Genomic DNA, 25,188 nt, shown 5'->3' with positions numbered 1-25,188 from the left:
AGGTTCGCTCATGCGCAGTTACGCCCCCAAGCCCAGCCTCTTGCTCAACTCCGCGCCAAAGGTGACAACATGTGCGCCTGCGCTGTGACCCAGACCTGGCGCATGCGCTGGGTGGGACAGACCGCATTGAAAACTATGGCGTGGGTACCGGCGGAGTCTGCAGTGGAAGAGTTGATGCCCCGGCTGTTGCCAGTGGAGCCCTGCGACTTGACAGACAGTTTTGATCCCAACGTACCTCCGAGAACTCCCCAAGAATACCTAAGGCGGGTCCAGTGAGTGATTTGACCCTGTGCGGGTGGGCTGGTTGTCCTTCCGCCCTTGGGCACAGCGCCCAGTGCCCCGCTCGACCCTTAAGTGTGATAAAGCCCCACCTCTGTTCCCGTCCCCCATCCACTGTCGGAACAACATTCCTTGATTACATCTTTGCGTGAGCGAGTTTCTATGAGCTTAATTTTGTTAAACCTGATTACTTGTGACAATATAGGTGCTCTTAGATTTCTTCCACATAAGAAATTTTGCTTTCAGTCAATATAATTTCAGAAATACATTGTTTAGTACCTCGATTGCAATTCTGAACTTTTTTTCTGATTTTATAATGAACCATAGAAGTGGATCGCTTGCTTTACTATACATGAGCAATAGTAATCACGTTTTTGTACTTATTTCTTATTTGTAGGATCGAAGCAGCTCACTGTCCAGATGTTGTGGTAGCTCAAATTGACCCAAAGAAGTTGAAAAGGAAGCAAAGTGTGAATGTTTCTGTGAGTTTTATTACCCGTCAGAGGATTTTTTTTCCCTCCCACAAATTAAAAGACCAAGGCTCTCCTACAGTGTCAGACAGTATCAGTTACGATGTAGGTAAGATTTGACTACTCCGTACTAAGTTGTACTTTTCCCCCCAAATGGACAGCTGGCATTTACTGCCTCCAGAGAGGCTTTTAGTAACCCTGGCATTCGTGGAGATTTGCTCATAATACTTCAGGAACATGATCCAATCCTAAAGGAGTCTTTCAATAGGTTACTTATGCTATCCTTTATTTTTAAGGTACCTTTTTCCAGTTCATAATTATTATCAGGCTGATCTTTAGTGTAGTTTGCATGTTTTGGATTGGACTGGGTTTTGTTTTTTAAAAATAGAAACCCAAATATCACACTTTTCTACCTACTTGCCCACTGTGAACCTTTTCATTCATTTATTTATCCAACACATATTTTACTAAACAACAATATTGTGCCAGGCACTAGGAATACAACAGAGGATGAGACAGAAAATGTCCCTACCCTTGTAGAGTTTACATTCTCCTGAGGAAGACAGTAAAAAAAAAAAAAAATTAATTACATACTGTGACCATTGTTGTGAAAAAAAGTAACATATAATGACCAATAAGTAACTAGGAGAACTACTTTAGATAGAGTAGCCACAGAAGGTCTGTTTTAGGAGGTGCTATTTAACCAAAGGTAGGAGAGCAGCAGTTTTTAAATTGTGATAATTCCTTTTTCTTTTATGTTCTAAGTAATTCCTTTATCTGATGTTTATGATCAGGAGATTTAAATTCAGACACTGTAACGTTTCATATAATTCCTTTTCAGAAGTTTTTAGTTGATGGAAGATGATATCTTGTATACCTGGCTTTTAAAAAGTGACCACATTAAGTTTTATTTCAAGGCAGTATGTGATCAGTTGTGACCTCTGTGCTGTTTTGGAAGGTAGAAGTAGCCCTTATAAAGTCAAGCATCTGAAATTATTTGAGTACTTTCTGCTCATACCAAAATTCTTTATTTGGTTTATATCTCTCTTTGTTTCAAACTGTTTTGCTATTATATTCAGTAGAAAGGTAGGACTAGATTATATCTTCGAGTCTCATGTCATGTGGATTTCTTAGAAACTCCAACTATAAACCATTCCAGATTGCTTTTACTAAAGTGACTATATAAGAGTCTTTTCCTAATGTTTTAAACTCAGACATAAATAGTAAAGTGAGTTGCCTCCTTTTTTACATCTGCAAAAAATACTGTCTTTCTTGTATCGTCTTATTTGCTTTATTATTCACTTTTCATCTTGATTCTGCTTTTACTTTGCAGAGGTATGAGATTCTAGTTATAACACTAACATTGATTCTAACATTTATGAACTGATCTCTAGCTTTCAGGATGCCAACCTGCTCCTGAAGGATATTCCCCCACTCTTCAGTGGCAACAGCAGCAAGTGGCACAGTTTTCAACTGTTCGGCAGGTAGGTGTACTTTAATCATTTAATCAAATTAAACCCCTCCCTCCCTCGGACTTACTTCTGTTCTTAGACTGTAGTTGGAAAAATTGGGGTTTCTAGTGTATAAAGATAAGAATATTCATGAATGAATTACCAAATTATTATAATCATTAGACATAATACAGTTGAACATATTTTCCATGTTTTAGAATTGTTAGAACGTTGTGCAGCAATTGCTTTCTTTTGAGTTATCCATTCTTTGAAGATCATTTGTCTACCTTATCTTCCTTTAGAGTGTGAACAGACATAGAAGTCACTGGAAATCACAGCAGTTGGATAGTAATGTGACCATGGTATGTAAGTTTCTCTGTTTAGATTGTACAGTGTATAACTAATATAGTCCATATTTACTTCCAGTTCTTAAAGATTCACTTGTTTAATCCATGTTATTTTCATTCTCTCCCATCTATCATAGTAACTAACAGTTGCATTATCTTAATAGCCTGAAAAGGATAGAGTCAGTAATGCAAGTTATTTTTATGACAGTTTTAAGCTGCATCTTGAGAGACTTTGGATTGGTCTTTACAAGTTTTTAAAGGTTCTTCTAGACATTTGCTTTTTAGGAAATTGAATGCATTTTCAGTATTTACAAAAAGATTGAATAAAGGCTTATTGGATTTTCCTCATGAGGTAATGGTGCCAGTATCAGTGAGTGACATTTTAGTAAAGCTGGTCATGCTTACTGGAAAGTAGTATTTCTTACTTTATCATCCTAGATATAATTTTAAGCTTTTTAGTAAATATCCTATATGTGGACTACTGGATAAAAAAGGGTGTTGGGGAAGAGGTGGATACATTGTTCCAGGACAATCCTTTTTTGTGTGTGTGTGTGTGTGTGTTACGCGGGCCTCTCATTGTTGTGGCCTCTCCCGTTGCGGAGCACAGGCTCCAGACGCGCAGGCCCAGCGGCCATGGCTCACGGGCCCAGCCGCTCTGCGGCATGTGAGATCTTCCCGGACCGGGGCACGAACCCGTGTCCCCTGCATCGGCAGGTGGACTCTGAACCACTGCACCACCAGGGAAGCCCCAGGACAGTCCTTTTAACCTTTTAGGGAGTCTTATAGTTTTCCTGAGAATCAAATGAAAGGTATTTATTTTCAGAGGGAAAAAATGTACCTATGCATACAGTTTTGCTCACAGTTTCAGGTGGTTCATAGATTTCAGATTTTAGAAGCTTCTTCTAGGCAGTGCTTCCTGACATCTTTTACGCGATGACACATTGGGATAAATGGAGGAGGCTGCTCCCATAGCCTAAACTACCAGCTGAAAGCTAAGAGATTCAGTGTAACCTCTCTATATGCTTCTGTATACCAGTTGGAAGCTCTGCTCTAGGAAAAGTGTGGTAGACACTAACATCACTTGCCCAAGATCATTTAACTCATAAAGGTATAACTGAGATTCAGACTGAACTTTGTCTGACTCTAAAGCCTTTCACTGTGCTGTGAGGCCTCCTAGTAAGAAGAGAGAGAAGGCAGTAGGTAGGTAGATAATATTTTTTCTTGCTCAGTCTAAGGACTTTTGGGTACATACTTACTAATGCAAAAAGAAGCTCATTAGTAACATTATGACAAAATAATTTTGTCAAGAAAGAAATGACTGAACATAATTGATTCAATAAATGAAGATCATCCATCAAAACAGTAGACTATTACACAGCAATAACATATGTTCATCATGGCAGATGTAAACATTATGTAAATAATAAAATGAATTTTTAAAGCATGCTCTGATAGCAACTATGTAAATATGAACATTGATTGATCAATTGATCCAATCATTTATTAAGCACCCACAACATTTAATAATTAGGATTTTCAATGCTACCTGAAGCAGAAACAGTCTCTGACCAGTGGAGTAATGGGAAAAGATGAATTGTTCCAGGACAATGGGTTTTTATGTTTTAGGGGTCTCATATTCATTCTGAGAATCTAATGAAAGCGGTTTATCCTCGGGGTGGGGGAAAAACTGCACATATATGTAAAATAATTTGCAAGGTGATGTGCCCAGATAAACCTATTGTTCTGTTAACTGAATCACTTTGCTGTACACCTGACACTAACACAATATTGTAAATTAACTATACTTAAATAAATAAATAAATAAATTTTTTAGGAAAAAGAATTTTTAATTGTTCTGTTAAGATAGCCATATTGAACTGAATGGTCCTACTTTTTTTCATCTGACAATGTAGAATAAATCTACTCCTTCTTTAATTGGACAGCCCTTTCAGTATGTGGGGTATGTAATCATGTCTCCTTCCATGGGATGAACATCCTTCATTCTTATAAGCATTCTTAGTGTATTTTTTTTTCCATACCAATTTCCATCTTTATCACCCTCCTTTGAACACATTCTTGCTTGTCAGTGTTCATTAAAGTATGATCCAAACTAAACATGTCCCATCTATGGTGTGACCACTTGGGTGCTGTATTGGTTTGCTAGGGCTGCCATAACAAAACACCACAGACTGGGTGGCTTAACAAACAGTAATTTATTTTCTCACTGCTTTGTGGGCTAGATGTCTAAGATCAAGGTGTCAGTGGGTCTCTCTCAAGGCCTCTCTCTTTGGCTTGCAGGTGGCCGTCTCCTTGCTGTGCCCTCACGTGGTCTTCTGTATGCACGCCCATCCCTGATGTCTCTGTGTCCAGACTTCGTCTTCTTACAGGGATGCTGGCCAGATTGGCTTCGGACCCACCCTAACCACCTCATTTTAACTTAATCTCTGCTATAAAGGCCCAGTCTCCTAATAATCCCATTCTGGAGGTTAGGGCTTCAACATACAGATTTTGGGGGCACACGGTTCACTCCATAACAGGCACTATATCTTTGTGTTGAGGTGGTGGGAATATGGAGGAATCCTCACTTCTTTTTTCACTACTCAGTATAAAAAATATATACATAGGAGTAAGTAAGTTCTTTTTTCTTTTCTTTTAGCCAAAATCTGAAGATGAAGAAGGCTGGAAAAAATTTTGTCTGGGTGAGAGGTTATATGCTGAAGGGGCTGTTGGACCAGCTACAAGTGAAAGTCCTGGAATCGATTATGTACAAGTAGGTGATAATGTGGCTAAACAAACAGAAAAAGGTCATAATTTTGGTTCATGATTTAGTATAAAGACTCAGCAAACTACAACCTGGGGCAAATCGAGTCTGCAGATTTTTTTTGTATAGTCATGAGCTAAACATAAAAACATAATGGTTTTTATGTTTTTAAAAGGTTGTTAAAAATAAATAAATAATATGTGACTGAGACAGTGTGTACCCTACAAAGCCTAAAATACTTACTTTCTGGCTCTCTGCAGAAAATATTTGCCAGTATTTTCTCTCAGTTTATTGTATTTTTGACTTAAAAATTGGCAGCCTAGTTTCTAAAACAATGCATGTTTTAGCTGTTTAATAATTTTGTGAGTTAGGATTCTTTTTTTTTAATGATTAGACGTGGGTCAAACAATGAGTTATGAGTAGTCAGGGAAACAAAGGAAAACATATGACACAATTAGGTATTTTAAAATGCTTAGTAAATTGAATATTCTGGAGGTAAAATGCTGAGGGTATATTTAAATTTCACATGGCTTTATTTTAATCATAAATTATGTGGCCAGCTGCTTCTTGTCCTTCAGGATTCACCTGCCCTCAAGTTTGCAGATGTTCTTATGGAACCCACTGCACACATCTGCATTACTGGTAACTCCCTATACTATGTTGTTCTGTTCTGTTGAGTAGGTATTTATTGTTTTCTATGTGGTGCTACATTGTGTTTTTCCCATTTAAAATTAGTTTATCCTGCAAATGTAAAACCTCCAAAAATCACTAAAAAAGACCAAGACCCCAGTTAAAAAAAAAAAAGGCAATGGCTATAAAGAGACATCTCACAAGAAGGAAATACAAATTGTTCTTATATGAGAAGATTCCCAAACTCACTTATAATAAAAATATTGCTTGTAACTCCACTGAGCTGGCATTTTTCAGATAACATACTGGTAAAGAAAGTTTGACACACTGTGTTAACAAGGGCTGGGAAAACGAGCCCTCTTACACATGGTGGTGGGAGTGTAAACAGATTCAGATCTCTGAGGGAGCTAATTTAACACTATTTCTTATACAACATATGTTCTTTTGTATAATATCCTTAACATATGTTACATTTCAAAATGTTTCAATTTTACAAAGAATTAATATATATTTATTTAGTTTGTTATTACAAAATACATACAAGTGAAATATATACCACATGAAAGAACCATTTAAGGACACAAGAGTTTAATGCATGTCCTCTTAAGTTTCTCACAGGTCAGTACTGTTTTCATAACCAAGGCTCCCAGCATTAAACTCCAAAGTACTTTTTAATTGAAGCAGATTAGGTTTGAAAGAACTCATTCAAGTGCCCTTAATTCCTGAAAATGTTAGCTTTAGCTAAAGATTTTAAAAGTGTGTACAACATATTAATATCATAGTATCATTTTTTCAATTTCATGCTTTAACATCCTAATTACTAAAATCATTATTTTAAAATTTACATATTCAAATATCAAGACATTATTTTCTTGGGCATTACCAACATAATAGTTCATGGAATGTTTTATTGTAATGGACAATGAAAGAATTTACTTTTATCTATTTTTTGTTTTTAAAAAACAGTGTGTTGAGAAATTCACCAGTTTGAAAAAAATGTACCCCCTGCCTCCATAATACCATTTAGTAAATTTCAGTCTCATTTTTCTTTCAGATTGGTTTTCCTCCCTTGCTTAGTATTGTTAGCAGAATGAATCAGGTAAAATCTAATAAGAATTTATGCATTCTTTTGTTTGCAATGTTTGTTAAGGTATTTGAATACATTTACTGAATATATACAGTATGCAAGACCCTGTCCTAAACTCTTTAACAGTTCTTATTTAATCCTCACTACAACCCTATATGGGAAATTATTATTAATATCCTTTTTTAAATAGAGGAGGAAACAAAATTGGAGATTAAGTTACTTGCAGTTGGTTTTTCAGCAAGTTTTAATGGCAACACTAGAATTCAATCCCAGGTTGATCTAATTTCAGAACTCATGCTCTTGATCATGGTGCTAAACTATTCACATGTATACATTTCAGTTATAAGTCTTAGATTCTGGGATTTGAAATAAATACTAAGGTTAGATTGCTATTTCTAGTTGCAGATGTCCTACACACTTCATTAAGAATGAAATTTGAATTTCTTGGATCAAAAGGGGAGAAATATGGATTTTGGTTCTTCAGTCTTTCAGAACTAGGAACTCTGTTATCCATTTAAAGAGCAAATAAAAACTTTGATTGTTTTGCATTCACATAGCATTGGGTACCCTTGGAAGATAAGTCATACTCTGTTGTAAATCATATACCGGCTGACAGTTTTACTTACTTGATCATTTACACTAAGGTACTGTAGTAGTTATACTAAATTTGTTGAGAGTGATTTTTGTAAGTGTCCATCTATATTTGCATAAGCCCATGAATATTTTCAACAGTTTGATAATTCTATCTATATAGCTTAAAACTGATCTTTCTCTAGCTAACTTTGTCTTTAGAGTTGTACTCTGCTTTAATGAAAATAAGCTGAAGGTATTTATGCAAAGGTTTTTTTTTTAAGAGTATGTGGAATTTTTTTTTAAGTAGTTCCGAACTAAATTAGTAGTTACAAACTAAATCCTAGGATTTAAACCAAGGTATTGATAATTGAAAGTATATAAGAATATTTGTCTACAAAGCCTCTTCTCACTGAGTGTGCCATCTAATCAAATTACTAAATAGAGTCACAGGTTTCTCTGGAAGCCTAAAGAATGAGGCCATTTTAACTGAACTTAATGAAACTCAGGTTGAACTTGTTAGTGTTGTATTACTAATGCTGTTCTTTCATCTCTTCCCCCCGCCCTCCTTTTTAGGCAACAGTAACTAGCGTCTTGGAATATCTGAGTAATTGGTTTGGAGAAAGAGACTTTACTCCAGAATTGGTAGTACTGCATCTTTTTCTTTTCATAATGCAGACAAAATTTATATACTTATATATAAGATATGGCTTTACATTATTTATATATATGTCATATATATACAACTATATGTGTAATGCAAGCAATGGTTGTTTGCAGTAAAATAAGGAAATTACACTAGAATGTAAATCAACATACTACTTCATTCATTGAGATAGTCTTGCATTGGGGAAAAAAAGTCAACTAAATAGTTGATTTATATCCTGGGAGAAGCTGCTTATCTTGTCACAGATCAGTAACAAACAGACTGGCCAGTCTGCAGACCCCATTTCAAATAGCACTGACCTAAAGAACTTTGAAATGCATTTTCTAAAATGGCTTTGAAATCCAGTTCACAAAAGCATATCAGAAATACCAGTAATGGCAAATATATGTGCCAGGCATTGTTCTAAGGATTTTATATATAATAACTCCTTGAATCCTTTGATAACCTATGAGCTGTTATTTCCATTTTACAGATGAGGAAACTGGAGCACATGGGAATTCAGTAACTTGCTTGAGGTCACACCGATTATAACTGGCAGAACTGAGACTCATGCCCTGGCAGTCAGGCTATACTCTCAACAACTGTGCTGTATTACCCCTCTATTTTATTGCTTTACACTCACAGCTTACTTTTCACCTTCAAAATTGGGTAAATTTGGTAGACATTATATAAATGAATTACCCACTTAATCCTCTAATAAGAAATTTTATTATCCTTTGGAGTTATAATTTAAAAAACAAATATTTTTCACAATTGAGGATATTTGCAAAAGAGTGTATCTGAGGCTCCAAAACTTCCTGTCAAAATAGATGATATAATCTTTGCCCTCTAGAAGCTTATAGTCTGCTGGGAGAGACAGATAAAGCAACATTACAGTACAGTGTATAAGTTTCCCAGGCTGCTATTCAGCCAGGTGGCTTAGATAAGTCTCTTCCATAAGTGTAATGATTATATTCTTTATCACTGGATTTTCATTTTTTATTTTTATATTTTCATTCTTTTAAATCTCTACCATATAACATGTAATTTTGAAGGGGAAAAAAATCCATGCTTAAATCACTGTTTCGATTGAGTGGTCAGACATGTCTTTTACATAGTTGTTACTAATGTATATATTCTGGTTTTTTAGCTCACATTTCACATATATATTTCTATATGATAATGTAATTCACATAATTGCCGTTGTCTAAATGTCCGTGGTTTACTTTGATTCTCATTATTGACCATTTGGATTCTTCCTTATATTTTACAATCATGACTAAATTATAAACATTTGTACTGATTTTCTTTTTTATTATTTCTCAGGATATTTCTAGAATAGAATTATTGGATCAAGGTTTTGTAAGCTTTTGTTACATCCTGCTTGCTTTACAGAAGAATTGAACCCGTATATAATGACATCAGCAATGGATTCTTAAATTTCTCTTCCCTACAACCCTACTTTAAGTTGAACCTTATGATATTGCCCTTTTTGTAGGTTAAAAACATTTGATTTTCAACAATTCCATATGGTTCAAGCTATCACTTTATAATTTGTTTTGGTTTTTCAAATTTAGTAAATATATAGTAGTACTTCAAAGTAAATATAATTTATGTTTCTTTCGTTATCAGTGACGGAAAACTTTTTCCATGGGTTTATATATTAGCTACATCTTCAATAGATAACTTGGTTCATATTCTTAGGCGACTTTTTCATTGGAATCTAGATATTGAGCTTTAAATTCTATATCAGTTCTTCCTGTCTGATAGCGGCAACCTTTTAGCAGTATTGTTTATCTGACGTATTTTCCTTCTCTTCCTTTAGTCTTTATTTTTTTAACTCTATTGTAAGATTTTTGGAACTTTTTTTTTTAGCTTTTAAAGATTACCCACTCAAGAGGTGATAATTTTGGCTTTTCCTGTTGATTTAATGAAAATGTATTACCGAACAGTGTGGCTATATTTGCCAAAGGAACCATTAAAGTGTTTCTGAACCAGTGATAGCTGATATACTAAATTTTAACCTGATTAATCCTTTGAGTTTTATTTTGAGTAACCTGTCTTTTAAATCAACAGTGTTCAATTCCTCTTAAGTAACCATACCATTAGAACTCCAGTACTGAGAATACCAATGTTTAAAAAAAAACCTTGTGTCACAGGAAGTTTGCTTATCATAAACTAGCAAAAAGAAAAAGGGACCTTTTAATTATTTCTTGGGATTACTTGTCTAATATTTTTTGAGAAATACCACCTTATTTTGCCAACTAAGTGTGATGTTATTAAAGAAGGTTTTCAGCTATTTAGTTTTGCTTTTATTTTTTAGTATTGTCACAGTGTGCTCACTGACTTTGAGAAAAGGAATCTTTCAGTATAGATACATCTTAGACAATCAGTAGAGATTTAAGCACCTTCTAAGTGTAGAGGCCATTTGAATACCTGAATGCCAGCTTTATATTGTAAATTTATCCCAGAAAGTTTAAGTCAAGTTTAAATGTATACCAGCTTTTTTCGTGTAGAAGAGAGTCCCACTCACTCTTTATGAAAGAAACCTGGATGTGAATCTTTTTTTTTAATGTTATTTTTTTTTATTATTAATTTTTATTGGAGTATCGTTGCTTTACAATATTGTGTTAGTTTTTTGGATTTCCTTCCCATTTACGTCACCACAGAGCATTGAGTAGAGTTCCCTGTGCTATACAGTAGGTTCTCATTATCTGTTTTATACATAGTATCAATAGTATATATATATATATATATATATGTCAATCCCAATCTTCCAATTTATCCCACCCACCCCCAGATGTGAATCTTTTTGTTTAAGAAAAAGTCTTATTGATTTAGGGTTGCTTGAGGAGCTAACTTAGTGTGTTACACAAATTGCTATTTAAACTTTGTTCTAATATTCTTCAGGTTTCCCCTAAAGTGATGTGTTGCTCAGAATAAACTCAGTCATATATACTGCTGGTGGAAACATAATTTGATATGACCTTTCTGAGGTACAATTCAGTGATTATAAGTTAAATTTATGGTGCAGTTTGCTTACTTATTACTTTTTAAAATTCTATATAGGGAAGATGGCTTTATGCTTTATTGGCTTGTCTTGAAAAACCTTTATTACCGGAGGCTCATTCACTGATTCGGCAGCTTGCAAGAAGGTGCTCTGAAGTGAGGCTTTTAGTGGTAAGTTCAAACTTAATATTTCAAATCAGAAGCACTCACCGATTTATGTGGTGGTAAAGAACGATTTCAATGAAACAGGAAAACATGGAATATTTGATTAGTCAGGATTAGATTTAGTTACATAATAGAAGAGTCCAAAATAACAGTAGCTTAAATAAAATGTAAGTGCTTTTCTCAGACAAAGGGAGTCTGAAGGTAGGCAGGTTAGATCTAAGGTGGCAGCGACCCAGGCCTTTGAGTTCTGCCACATGTGGCTTCCATCCTCAAGCTCACCTCATAATCCAGGATGGCTGCTGGAGCTTCAGCCATTTTATTTCACTATAGGAAGCTGGAAAGAAGAGCAGAAGGTCATCCCCTCCAAAGAGCCTTCCCAGAGGTTCTACAAACACATCTGGCCAAAATAGCTCATTGGCCAGAATTTAGTCACATGGCCATAAAGAACTATGGGAAATGTTTACTTTAGTTGGGTGACAGTGTGCCCAGCTAAAAATGAGATTCATTTGCTAAATAATAAGGGGAGTCAAGAAGCCAGAGTGGTCAACTAACAGTCTGGCATAATAATTGTTTTGAATTTCTCCAATCAGACCCTTCCTCTAACTCATACCTGCAGCATTACAATATAAACTAATTTGATGCCAGACTAAGTTCACTTTTGATTTTTTTTATTCCTCTTTACTCCTCCACAAAATGTATACTTGTTCTTCATTGACTACTCCAAAATATTTTCATTAAATATCCATGATATGGCACAAACTAACTTATATAGCCTGTACTCTGAGCAAAATGTACTTGTCACTCATTAAATATTCCATAAGCTGTGTTCCTAGACTTTATTCCCTCTCCAGAAGTGCCTTTTCACTCTCTTCTAATCTGCATCTATATACCATTTACTTTTCACAGTCTGGCTCATATCCTGTCACTTTCTGTGATACTTTCCCTAATCCTCACAATTAAAAATAATCTCTTCAGTGATCTGTTTTTCCAGTATGCTTTGTATCTTTTTTATGACACTTAACACATTTTTCCTTTAATTAAAGCTGATATGGATATTTCCTCTTCTGTGCTATCAGCAGGAAGTATGTCTTATTCATATTGTTAAGTTCTTGGCACATAAAGGAATTGAATATGCTGACATCATTGAAGTGTGTCCCAAGTTTGAATAATGTATGACATGTCTGTTATAACATTACTCAGTGAGTTATTGTGACTATTCCTTGAAATGTATAAAAATAAATTTCATACTCTGTAAGACTACCTTCCATGTGTCTTAGGTCTGTCATTTTAACAGATATTTAAAGTGAACTTTATAAAATGTATAGTTCACGAACTACTTCCATCGTAATTGAGAACTCTGATCTGGAATATTTTCTTTGAAGTATTTTTATATAATTTTTTTCCCTTCGTGCCCAGTTAGGACACAGGGTTTTTTTGCTCCTTTACTTGGAACCAGGAAGAAGATCTCTCCCAAGTTATCCTCCTTAGAGACCTCAACTCTTATTTCTTTTCGGGACCTATTCAGGACCTTTCTTTAAAGGATGATCTTAGATGTTTCCCAAGGAATCATTAACTCTATAGTTTCTCCTTTTTCTTTGACATTTTCTATTTCCCTGTGATTATTTCTATCCTGTAATAAAATGCTCATGTTTTCCATCTTGAAACTTGTTTCAAAAATATTAAGGGATAACAGACTACATTTTAAACTTTTTCTCTTTCTTTTTTTTAGGACAGCAAAGATGATGAGAGGGTTCCTGCTTTGAATTTGTTAATCTGCTTGGTTAGCAGGTAAGTAATCCTTGGCTTCTTGCTTTATGATAGCATTATTAATGGTGGTAGAGAGTATTGTTTCCATTTTACAATGAGGAAGTTGAGGTATAAGGAAACAGTATTGTGTTATCACAATTCCCTTTATTTCTAGTTTTTTTCTATAAATAATGCTGCATTGAAGATCCTTGTACATACAGCTCTATATTTTCGAAAGGATAAATTCCTAGAAATAAGTTAAAGGGCTTGCATGTACTTCTTTTTTTTTTTTTTAATTTTTATTTATTTATTTATTTTTGGCTGTGTTGGGTCGTCATTGCTGCGCAAGGGCTTTCTCTAGTTGCGGCAAGGGGGGGCTACTCCTTGTTGTGGAGCGTGGGCTCTAGGCGCACGGGCTTCAGTAGTTGTGGCACACGGGCTCAGTTGTTGTCGCTTGCGGGCTCTAGAGCGCAGGCTCAGTAGTTGTGGCACATGGGCCTAGTTGCTCCACCGCATGTGGGATCCTCCAAGACCAGAGCTCGAACCCGTGTGCCCTGCATTGGCAGGCAGATTTTTAACCACTGTGCCACCAGGGAAGTCCCAAGGGCTTGCATGTACTTCTAAAACTGATATATTTATTGCCAGTTTGCCTTCCAGAAAGATCATACCACTCTGTTCCCACTAGGTGTCAATGAGAGTGCCCGTTTCCTATTCAGCACTGGGCGTTTTCAGTTGATATAAATATTTCCATTCTGATAATAAAAAGATACAAATTATTTTTATTTGCTTTTGTATGATTATCAGTAAGGGTAGAATATGTTTGATTGCAGTTTTTTTTAATTGCTACTGTCCTTTGTTCATTTTCAGTCAGGGCATGTTTTTATTTAGTATACATTTGATTTTATTGCTTACATTAAAATTTCACCTGGAATTTATTTGAAAATGTCTTCATATTCTAAATTCTTGTGTGTGTGTGTGTATATATACACACACATATTTATTTTAGGTCTCTTTCTGGACTTTATATTTTTCTTCATTGGTCAGTGTTTTTATTCCAATGCCAATAACTTTTCAAAGCTTTATAGTATTTTTAATATTGGGAGGGTAAGTAATCCTGTGTTCATTTTTCCCTGCCCCAGACAAGATACTTTTTTTAGAGTGTACACACATTCAGCATGTAATTTCTTTATCTACAGTAATTATGCTAATGATGATAAATAACACTTACTTGGCAATTTGTGCCAGGCATTTTTCTTAGTGCTTCAAAATAGGAACTCATTTAATCCTTAGAAGGTAGGTACTATTATCAGTTTACAGATGAGGAAACCATGACAGAGGGAGGTTAAATTACTTTCTTACCATCACAGAACTAGTAAATGGCAGAGCTAAGATCCAAACTCCAGAACTAAGCCCTTAACTATGCTGATCACAAACAAAATTAATACCTACCTCACCTGAGGTAGGTATAATTTACTATTATACTTAGTAAATACTTACTCTCATTTAGTAAGGATTAAATGAGAGGATACAGTGTTGCCCTAGGCGCAAATATACTGTATCTCTAAGTCTTAAAACAACTCAGGGTTTTTTTTCCTTTACAGATGAGGACACCAGTTCATAAAGATTAAGTATTGATAATTGATGGTTCAGTAAGCTAGTACTTAATGGAACCAGAAACTTAAATATATCATCTGACTGATATTTTATAATATGCAATTATGAGAGAAGAAATGTCCAAGTGTATTGGGTCATGATTTTTTTTTTTTTTCCCTCAGAAAGTTAGGTAAAAATGGAAAAAAGTTCTAGGACAGGAAAGTTCTAGGACAAAGTTCTAGGACAGTTCTATAGACTTCACTTAGGAAAACTTATAGAAGGTTATAGCAAGCTTGGAAAAAAGATAACATAGGCCTCGACTCTTTGCAGTAACAGCTTCAATGTAAGTATCTGTCATTGTTATGACAGAAAACCCAAGAGGGTTTTTTATTGTTGGTTTTGTTTGTTTGGGTATCTTTAAGGCAAGAACTGCTAATTCATAGAAATACCTCGTTACATGAGTGGGATCCCATTCAAAAAGGATCCAGTAACTGTTAGCTGCCTTAATTGTTTTACCAATGGTAATTATTTATTAAAGCTTCTTATTATGGAGTTGTTTAAACCATAAAAATGTTGTAGAATAAACCCCCAAGATAAATCCATAACCCAGCTTCAACTGTTTTGTGATTGTATTTTAAACAAATCTCGGACATGTCATTTCTCCTGTTTTAGTGTATCTAACTGATAAGGGCTTTTAAAACACATGACTGTAGTATTTGTATCACAAATTTATTGAATAACTAATAAATTTCAGAATAACTCCATAGTATCGTCTGATGTCCAGTTCATGTTTCATGTTCCCTAATTGTCCCAGGAATGTCTTTTTACATTCGAATTGTTCAAATCAGGATCCAAGTGCGATGCACTCATTACATTTGTCTAATATGTCTCTTAAGTATCCCCATCAACCTCTTGGGTTTTTCTTGCCATTTTCTTGTTGAAGAAACCAGGTCCTTTGACTTGTAAAATTTCCCACATTTTCGTTTTGACAGCTAACTTCATGATGGTATTTAATGGTTCATCTATCCTCCATACTGGTAGGTAGGTCTAGAGGCTTGATTATATGTAATGTGTATGTTTGTTTGTTTGACAAGACTGTATGTGTGCTATCGTGTCACATCAGGAAGCATATAATGTCTAGTTGTCCCACTTTTAGTGGTGATAAAGTTGACCATCGCATTCAGGTAAAGGGATATTGCAGTCAATATTCTTTTTGATGCTCAAATTTTTCCATCTTTGGACAGTGGGAGCCCCTCAGATCAATTCCTATGCTTTTTGTTATATAACCTTAGTGGTCTTTTTTATTTTACGGCTTTCTTCCTTTCTAGTATGCCAAAATGACTCAGATGTATCTTGGACACTTGGCTCCAGATCTGGAATCAGTCTTTTCTTTTCTCCTGGGAGTGCTGTTTCCTGTTTTAAAGTAGAAAATGATGTCTAGAGTCCACAATTTGGACATTAGGGAAGCTAGTTGTTATTCGTTTGGTCATTGCATTTAGACCTTTTCACTGAACAGAGCTAGGAAGTTATGTAGTTTTTAGAAAGAGAAAAATAAAATCATGAGTTCAAATTAATATTTCAGTTCTAAGTTAAGACTACTTGATTTTTTTTTTTTGCGGTACGCAGGCCTCTCAGTGTTGGCAGGCGGACTCTGAACCACTGCACCACCAGGGAAGCCCGACTACTTGATTTTTATTTAATGTTTTATTTCTGTTCTTCTGTGCTCAAAATTCTGGTTTCTAATAATATTAACATAATTTTTGGCTTTATCCTGTAATATTCACATAATAGTTTCAGAATAATACTAACAATATTACTGATAATAAAACTATTGAAATCAGTTTAAGAATTCTTTTTTTCTTGGTTGCTTTACAATGTTGTGTTAGTTTCTATTGTACAGCAAAGTGAATCGGCTATATGTATGTATGTGTATATATATATATAATATATATATATATATATATATATATCTCCCCTCTTTTTTTGGATTTCCTTTCCATTTAGGTCACCACAGAGCACTGAGTAGAGTCCCCTGTGCTATACAGTAGGTTCTCATTAGTTATCTATTTTATACATAGTATCAATAGTGTATATATATGAATCCCAATCTCCCAATTCATCCCACCCCACTTTCCCCCTTGGTATCCATACGTTTGTTCTCTACGTCTGTGTCTCTATTTCTGCTTTGTAAATAAGATCATCTATACCAATTTTTTCAGATTCCACATATATGCATCAATATATGATATTTGTTTTTCTGACTTCACTCTGTACATTTAAAAAATTCTTTGCAGTTCTCTTTGTCACTGGTATGTCTCACTAGGGATATCAGAACATCATGTTTAAGATCACTTGAAATTATTCTCCTCTGTGTGGTTATGCCACCAACCTAGTATAGGAGAAGGTTCATTTGGTCATTTTCTGTTTTTATTTAATCTTTTATAATTTCATAAAATATTTACATTGTTCCAAAGTTAAAATTATAATTCAAGGTACATTTTGGAGCATTTTAGAATCCACCTTTATCCTCTGTAGCGTCTTTTCTCCCTTTTGTAGTTATCCATTTTATTGTTAATTTTTGATTTATCCTTCCATTCACTGTTCTTTGAAAAAATATAAGCAAATATATATAAATATATCTGCATTTCTGCACATGCTTACAAAACATAACATACTAAGCATTCCATTCTGTACCTTGTTTCTTCACTTAATAGATCCTGGAAATCACATGGTAGCAGTGCAGATATTTCCCTCATTTTTTTTTTTTTTATGAAAGCCTCATAGTCTTCCACTGTGTAGATGTATCGTAGTTCATTCAGTCAGTCCATTTATTGATGAATATTTGGGTTGTTTGTGATCTTTTGCTATTACAAGTAGTGCTGCAGTTAATATTTTTAAGTATACATTAAATTTTTTTTAATTGGAGTATAATTGATTTACAATGTTGTGTTAGTTTCTGGTGTACAACAGCATGATTCAGTTATCCATATATATATTCTTCTTCAGATTTTTTCCCCTCTAGTTTATTACAGGATATTGAATATAGTTCACAGTGCTATACAGTAGGACTTTGTTTATCTATTTTGTATATAGTAGTTGGTATCTGCTAATCCCAAACTCCTAGTTTATTCTCCCCCGCCTTTCCTCTTTGGTAGCTATGTTTGTTTTCTATATTTGTGAGTCTGTTTCTGTTTTGTAAATAAGTTCATTTGTATCATTTTTTTATTTTTATAATTAATTAATTAATTATTTTTGGCTGCGTTGGGTCTTCATTGCTGTGCACGGGCTTTTCTCTAGTTGCGGCGAGCGGGGACTACTCTTCGTTGCGGTGCGCAGGCTTCTCATTGCAGTGGCTTCTCTTGTTGCAGAGCACGGGCTGTAGGTGCATGGGCTTCAGTAGTTGTGGCTCATGGGCTCTAGAGCACAGGCTCAGTAGCTGTGGCGCATGGGCTTAGTTGCTCTGCGTCATGTGGGATCTTCCCGGACCAGGGCTCAAACCCGTGTCCCCTGCATTGGCAGATGGATTCTTAACCACTGCGCCACCAGGGAAGCCCTGTATCATTTTTTAGATTCCACATATAAGTGATATAATATGGTATTTGTCTTTCTCTGTCTGACTTCACCTAGTATGATGATCTCTAGGTACATCCATGTTGCTGCGAATGGCAATATTTCATTCTTTTTTATGGCTAATATTCCATTTGTGTGTGTGTGTGTGTGTGTGTGTGTGTGTGTGTGTGTGTGTGTACACGACATCTTCTTTATCCATTCATCTGTTGATGGACATTTAGCTTGCTTCCATGTGTTGGTTATTGTAAATAGTGCTGCTATGAACACTGGGGTATGTGTATCTTTTCAAATTAGAGTTTTCTCTGGATATGTGCCCAGGAGCAGGATTGCTAGATCATATGGTAATTCTATTTTTAGTTTTTTAAGAAACCTCCATACTGTTTTCCGTAGTGGCTGCTCCAATTTACATTCCCACCAACACTGAAGGAGGGTTCCCTTTTCTCCACACCCTCTCCAGCATTTGTTATTTGTAGACTTTTTTGATGATGGTTATTCTGATCGGTGTGAGGTGATACCACATTGTAGTTGTGATTTGCATTTCTCTAATAATTAACAATGTTGAGCATCTCTTCATGTGTCTTGGCCATCAGTATGTATTCTTTGGAGAAATGTCTATATAGGTTTTCTGCTCATTTTTTGATTGGGTTGTTTGTTTTTTTGTTATTGACTTGTATGAGCTGTTCATATGTTTTGGAAATTAAACCCTTGTTGGTCGTATCATTTGCAAATATTTTCTCCCAGTCCATAGGTTTTTTGTTTTGCTTATCGTTTCCTTTGCTGTGTAAATTCTTTTTTTCACCAGGTACTTTGACCAACGTGACTTAGCTGATGAGCCATCCTGATAATAGCTGATCTCTCAGGGATAGAAGATATTTGTAATGAAGGCAGCCCAAGTCTGAGGAAGTGCAATGCCAGTTCAAGTACAGATTGCATCACATCTTCAGCACTATGTGAAGCGTCTTCATCTTAACCTGTGCAACTCAAGTTGATATTCAGAAGATAGATTGTGTTGGTATGAGTATCTGAGGTATCTTTGAAAGATGTTACCCAGTTTTTGCTGAACAGTTTAAATAGTTTTCTGTAATCACATGCTTTTAAAACAAATCGAATGATTTATTGGTGAAGCATCCTGCACAGAAACTGTATGACGAAATTGTACAGAGGTCGTTGGTGCTGTTTCATTGTTTATTCACATATACACATATAAAATTTTATTGAAAATGTGTTTTGGTTACTAAATTTTGTTTGACTATTTAATAAAACAAAAGACAATGGATAAATGTCCTTAGTATTAGAATTAAGATAATCTAGATTATATGGCACGTGTATTCATAGTCAGCAACAAAATTAGTCTAACATTTTCCCTTTAAGCTCTATACTTTTATTTTTAAATGCTTTCTTTTTTTTTTTATAAATTTTTTGTTTATTTTTGGCTGCGTTGGGTCTTCATTGCTGCGCGTGGGCTTTCTCTAGTTGCGGCGAGTGGGAGCTGCTCTTCATTGTGGTGCGCAGGCTTCTCATTGCAGTGGCTTCTTCTGTTGTGGAGCACAGGCTCTAGGCGCACAGGCTTCAGTAGTTGTGGCTCGCGGGTTCTAGAGCGTGGGCTAAGTAGTTGTGGCGCATGGGCTTAGTTGCTCCACTGTATGTGGGATCTTCCCAGACCAGGGCTTGAACCCGTGTCCCCTGCATAGGCAGGCGGATTCTTAACCACTGCACCACCAGGGAAGCCCCTAAATGTTTTCTTGTATAAACAAAACTTTTTCTTTACAAGTAATTTTCAGTAGTACCCTAAAAGGTTGACTGTTTTAATTTTCCTGTCACATCTTTTATTCATATCACTTACAATTTATCTATTCCTTTCTTTTTTTTTTTTTTTGGCTGCGTTGGGTTTTCATTGTTGCGTGCAGGCTTTCTCTAGTTGCGGCGAGCAGGGGCTACTCTTCGCTGTGGTGCCCAGGCTTCTCATTGCAATGGCTTCTCTTGTTGCGGAGCACGGGCTCTAGATGCACGGCTTCAGTAGTTGCGGCACACAGGCTCAGTAGTTGAGGCACGTGGGCCCTAGAGTGCGCAGGCTTTAGTAGTTGCGGCACGTGGGCTCAGTAGTTGCAGCGCACGGGCTGTGGGTGAGCGTGCTTCAGTAGTTGTGGACTGCAGGCTCTAGAGCACAGGCTTAGTAGTTGTGGCACATGGGCTTAGTTGCTCCGTGGCATGTGGGATCTTTCCGGTTCAGGGATCAAGCCCGTGTCTCCTACATTGACAAGTGGATTCCTAACCACTGCGCCACCAGGGAGGTCCCAATTTACCTATTTCTATATCAGGTAGGAATGTTTCCTACTTTAAGCAACAGAAGATCCAAGTAGCAATGATTTTTCAAATAGGGATTTATTTTTCTCTCATAACAAGAAGTCTAGAGGAGCTGGCGTTGGTTCAGTGACTCCACGATACCAAGGTCTCTGAAGGTCTTTTAGCTTTTCCCTCATGGTAAGATGGCCACTGCAGTGCAGAGCAATGTGTCTGTATTCAAGACAGGAAAAGGGGGGAAGGAGGCAGAGCCTTCCACATCTTTTCCTTTTCTCATAAAAGCAAAACCTTCTCCAGATATCCACAGTCGATCTGTGTTCACCTGTTGGCCATGAGTGTATAAAATTATTACCTCTAGCCCCAAGAAAAGTGGGGAAATGAAATTGTAAGCTTTTCCAGTCTTTCTAATGGGAGATGGAAAAGGAAAAGGGGGTTGGGAATAACTTGATCAGGCAACCAATAGTTTTTCTGCTATTTATGAAAGGAACAGATGTAATTTTATATTTGAATCTTTTCTACTATTATGTCTTCAAAAAGCTGATTTTTAAATGGTAGTCTAGTAGTCTAAGCTGTATTTTACCATAATTTAAACATTCTCTCATTGTTGGATATCTAATCTGTTTTCAGTGTTAATTCAATATAGAAAACACTACCGTGAATACCTGTACGTACATAACTCTTTCCTTACTTTGACCGTAAGTTCCCAGGAGTTGGGTTGCAAGTCATGAGTCTATCAGTTAATATTGCATTTGAAACTTGACTGAAGTGAGGTTTTAAAAATTAGGGATTTATTTTTGTTTCTCATAAACTGATTCTGGTTTGAGAAATTCAGGGCTCGTGCAGCAGGTGTCCAATATCTTAAATATCCTAGGCTGCATCCAGATTTCTCCTTCATCAATGTTAGTGTATAGCTTTCATCTTTTTAGTCATGATCTGGTTGCTTTATCTCTTACTTCGAATCTACGTTCCAGGCAGGATAAAAAGGTACCACCACTTCTTGTTGTCCTAACAGGGGAGAAAAGTGTTACAAGAAACCCTCAACTTATATTTCATTTACCAGAGTTATGACATTTTCTACTTATAAAGAAAGCTGGAAAATGTAATTTTTTAGGTGAGCACTCCTACCAAAGATGGTTCTGTTAGAAAACAGGGGAGAGGGGCTATTGGGTAGGCAGCCAGCAGTGTCTACCATAAAGAGTTTAGATCTCCAACCAATACCACAAGTAGCCTTGTTATAGCCTCATATTCTTTGCTGATTTGATCTTTAGGGGGTGGGGCTAGGGACTGATTTAATAAAGGTTAAGTGTCAATTTTTTTTAACTTATGTATAACTCTTCCATAGCTAGTGGCTGAGCATGTTCACTACTCACACAGAAGAATTAACATTCCTGAGGACTAGAAACATAAAAAAGAAGGCAATTTTGCATGTACAGAAGACCAGTGGTATAAGAAATTATTTGAATGCAGAAACATCTCTATTTTCCAGCAAGCTGTAGAATCTAATATTTAACTGAGAACTTATTTTTCTAGTAACTCAACTTGGCATAAGGATATTTTTCAGGAATGTAGAAACAAATAAAAGATATTAGAAACCACTAATGTAATCGTAAATATGCAGACTACCAATATATCAGTAGCTATCTGTAGCTTTAGGGTTTATCGAGCCTTTCACAATTAAAAGTATCTTCTGATTTTAATGAGAAATTGAAGAGGAAAATCTTTCCAGCTCTTATCACAGGTAGAAAACTTTAAGTTCATTGAGAAATTACACATTTTAAATACAGAATTTAGAGGTAGTTATTTTGAAAATAATAGCTACCAAATGGTAGTTTAATCAGGTCTGTGCGAGCGTGGACCAAGTAAATTAGATTGCACCTGTATTTGTTTTCATGTAAAAGATTCATTACTCCTTTTTGGCAAGAGGACATTACGCATTTATTAACTTGCAGTAATACTTTTATTAAAGTTGTATTCATTTCTCCTTTTTAAAATAAGATTATTTCATCTGTGTCTCTTAGCAGAATAAGCCAGTTAGAGGCCAAATTAGATGAAAAGTTGTTCAGGTTATCAGTTTTGCCACCTGGGGACAAAGATATAAAAACATGTTAGAAATTATTGAGAAAGATCAAGTTGACCTGTGTCCATTTTAAGATGATATTTTCTTATACATATTACCAAATTCCCACCAGATTTTTAAAAATAATGTTTCCTAAATAATATGCCTTAGAATATTTATTTATGTGAACTTTAGTGTTTCTTGAAACCAATGGTGCTTTAATCAAATACTAAACAAAATTAAGCTGATTGATTTTTCAGAACTTGTAACATGCCATTCATGTGCATTAAATAAAGTTGACAAAAGAGGATGAATAAAATGTATCTGATCACAGTACTCATTTTTCAAAGAGCACTTTGAAAAACTTTAGTAGGTTCTATCCAGTTTCTTTTTTTTTTTTTTTTGGCGGTACGTGGGCCTCTCACTGCCGTGGCCTGTCCCATTGCGGAGCACAGGCTCCGGACGCGCAGGCTCAGCGGCCATGGCTCACGGGCCCAGCCGCTCCACGGCATGTGGGATCCTCCTGGACCAGGGCACGAACCCATGTCCCCTGCATCGGCAGGCGGACTCTCAACCACTGCGCCACCAGGGAAGCCCCAGTTTCTTTCTTAACTTTGCTGACCCCAAAATCTGTGCCAATCCCAGTTTCTGTAATCAGTTTGGTGCTTACCCAGGCCTGAGTTGAACTCCCATCCTACAGCTATATTCTAGTAGGACTCGGAAAACAATTCACCATGTAACCTTGGCTCTAGGATTTTGTTTCCCTTTAGTCACTGTACGTTGGGTTCTGCTGTGGACTAAATATTTGTGTCCCCCCAAAATGCATATGTTCATATCCTAACCCTCGAGGTGATAGTATTAGGAGGCAGAGCCTTTGGGAAGTGATTATTCGGTCATGAGGGCAGAGCCCTCCTGCCTTTGTAAAGAGACCTCAGAGAGTTAGCTAGTTCAGTTCTGCGAAGTGAGGACACAGTCAAAAGACATCTGGCTGTGAACCAAGAAGCAGGCCCTCACCAGACAACAAATCTACAGGCGCCTTGATCTTGGACTTCCCAGCCTCCAGAACTGTGAGAAATACATTTCTGTGTTTCATAAACTGACCAATCTGTGGTATTCTGTTATAGCAGCCCAAATGGACCAAGGCAGGTTCTGATGACATCTCGAGGCTTAAATTCCCTTAATGAGGTTTGACTGGTAGACACAGGGGATTGAACTATGTCATTATGGTTAGCATAGGCCACTGACTAAATAGTTTATAAATGCTGTCCTCATAGTTTGTCATTCGTACAGTGTAGTTTTTACTTTTGAAACATACATCTGCTCTTCAACACAAGTTTACTATTCACTTAGGGCTGTTAATGGCTATAATTAAGATATAAAGTTGTACAAAAGGATACCCAAATAAAAATATCTTTATTATGGGATTACTTTAAAATAATCTAATGCACAATTTACTTGTAACTTTCAAGTCTTTTTGATATGCTCACAATCGTATTTATATTCATAATGTATATAAATATTATATATTTTATATATTTATATATATATTTTGGCCTCACTGCAGCATGTGGGACCTTAGTGCCCTGATCCGGGATCGAACCCGTGCCCCCTGCATTGGGAGCATGGAGTCTTAACCACTGGACCACCAGGGAAGTCCCCATAATGTATATTTTATATATTGCATGTGCAGTGTCCTGTAACAAACTGTTTTCTCTTAATACCAATTAACATCATTCCATGTAAGCAAATACATGTAGATCTATTTCATCCTTTTTACTGGCTGCACAGTATTTCCTTGCATGCCAGTACAAATCAAGTGCCATCAGTGAGCACGACCAAATAGTGCAAATCCTTATACAACGGACATTTAGGTTGTTTACGCTTCTTGGCTATTGTTAATAATGCTGCAGTGGACATCGGAGTGCAAATAACCCTTCAAGATCCTGATTTCAATTCTTTTGTATACTCTCAAGTGGGATTGCTGGATCATACGGTAGTTCTAGTTTTAATTTTTTGTGGAATCTTTATACTCTTTTCCCTAGTGGCTATATCATTTTACATTCCCACTGAGAATGCACAAGGGTTCCAGTTTCTTCACATCCTTGTCAACACTTATTTTCTGGGTTTTGGGGGTTTTTTTTGTTTGTTTTTTAATGGCTATCCTAGTGGGTGTGGTGTGGTAACTAATGGTGGTTTTGATTTGCATTTCCCTCATTAGTTATGATACTGAGCATCTTTTCGTATACCTGTTGGCCATCTGTATGTATTCTTTGGAGAAATGTCTGTTTCAGTGCTTTGTTCATTTTTTAATTGGGTTATTTGGGGTTTTTGCTGGAGTTTTAGTTCCTTGTGTAATTTAGGTATTAACCCCTTACCAGATACATGGTTTGCAACTATTTTCCCCATTCCACAGGCTACCTTTACACTCTATTGTTTTCTTTGCTATGCAGCTTTTTAGTTTGACATAGTCCTACTTGTCTATTTTTGCTTTTGTTGCCTGTTCTTTT

At 36.0% G+C, this 25,188-nt stretch overlaps 2 protein-coding genes across 3 annotated transcripts in view; one reads left to right on the top strand and one right to left on the bottom strand.

Moving 5' to 3' along the window:
- The first annotated feature begins 114 nt into the window (after positions 1 to 114).
- On the top strand, positions 115 to 19,758 carry GEMIN2 (gem nuclear organelle associated protein 2). The gene is made up of 10 exons (XM_079912577.1): positions 115 to 272; positions 677 to 761; positions 2,144 to 2,233; positions 2,503 to 2,562; positions 5,204 to 5,317; positions 6,993 to 7,037; positions 8,172 to 8,240; positions 11,311 to 11,421; positions 13,145 to 13,203; positions 19,127 to 19,758. The coding sequence occupies exons 1-10, from the start codon at positions 136 to 138 to the stop codon at positions 19,164 to 19,166; spliced, it is 810 nt and encodes a 269-aa protein (XP_079768703.1). The 5' UTR covers positions 115 to 135; the 3' UTR covers positions 19,167 to 19,758.
- Positions 19,759 to 19,885: 127 nt separating this feature from the next.
- TRAPPC6B (trafficking protein particle complex subunit 6B) overlaps positions 19,886 to 25,188 on the bottom strand; it is a gene marked incomplete at its 3' end in the record, with an annotated part of 15,014 nt that continues 9,711 nt past the window's right edge. For both annotated transcript variants that reach the window (XM_079912580.1, XM_079912578.1), the window contains one exon: positions 19,886 to 22,705. In XM_079912580.1, coding sequence (XP_079768706.1) covers positions 22,611 to 22,705 — 95 coding nt within the window. The remainder of the gene's footprint in view (positions 22,706 to 25,188) is intronic.

Source organism: Stenella coeruleoalba (assembly GCF_951394435.1).
Source record: "Stenella coeruleoalba genome assembly, chromosome: 2".
NCBI lineage: Eukaryota > Metazoa > Chordata > Mammalia > Artiodactyla > Delphinidae > Stenella > Stenella coeruleoalba.
The sequence above is the reverse complement of the archived record's forward strand: the minus strand, read 5'-3'. Positions and strand labels throughout refer to the sequence as shown.

Excerpts from the sequence above, each read along its gene's own strand:
- GEMIN2 (XM_079912577.1), top strand. The coding sequence starts at position 136 with ATGGCGTGGGTACCGGCGGAGTCTGCAGTGGAAGAGTTGATGCCCCGG. Across the intron at positions 273-676 it reads GAATACCTAAGGCGGGTCCA|GATCGAAGCAGCTCACTGTC; the intron begins GTGAGTGATTTG and ends TCTTATTTGTAG. Across the intron at positions 13,204-19,126 it reads TTAATCTGCTTGGTTAGCAG|GTACTTTGACCAACGTGACT; the intron begins GTAAGTAATCCT and ends TTTTTTCACCAG.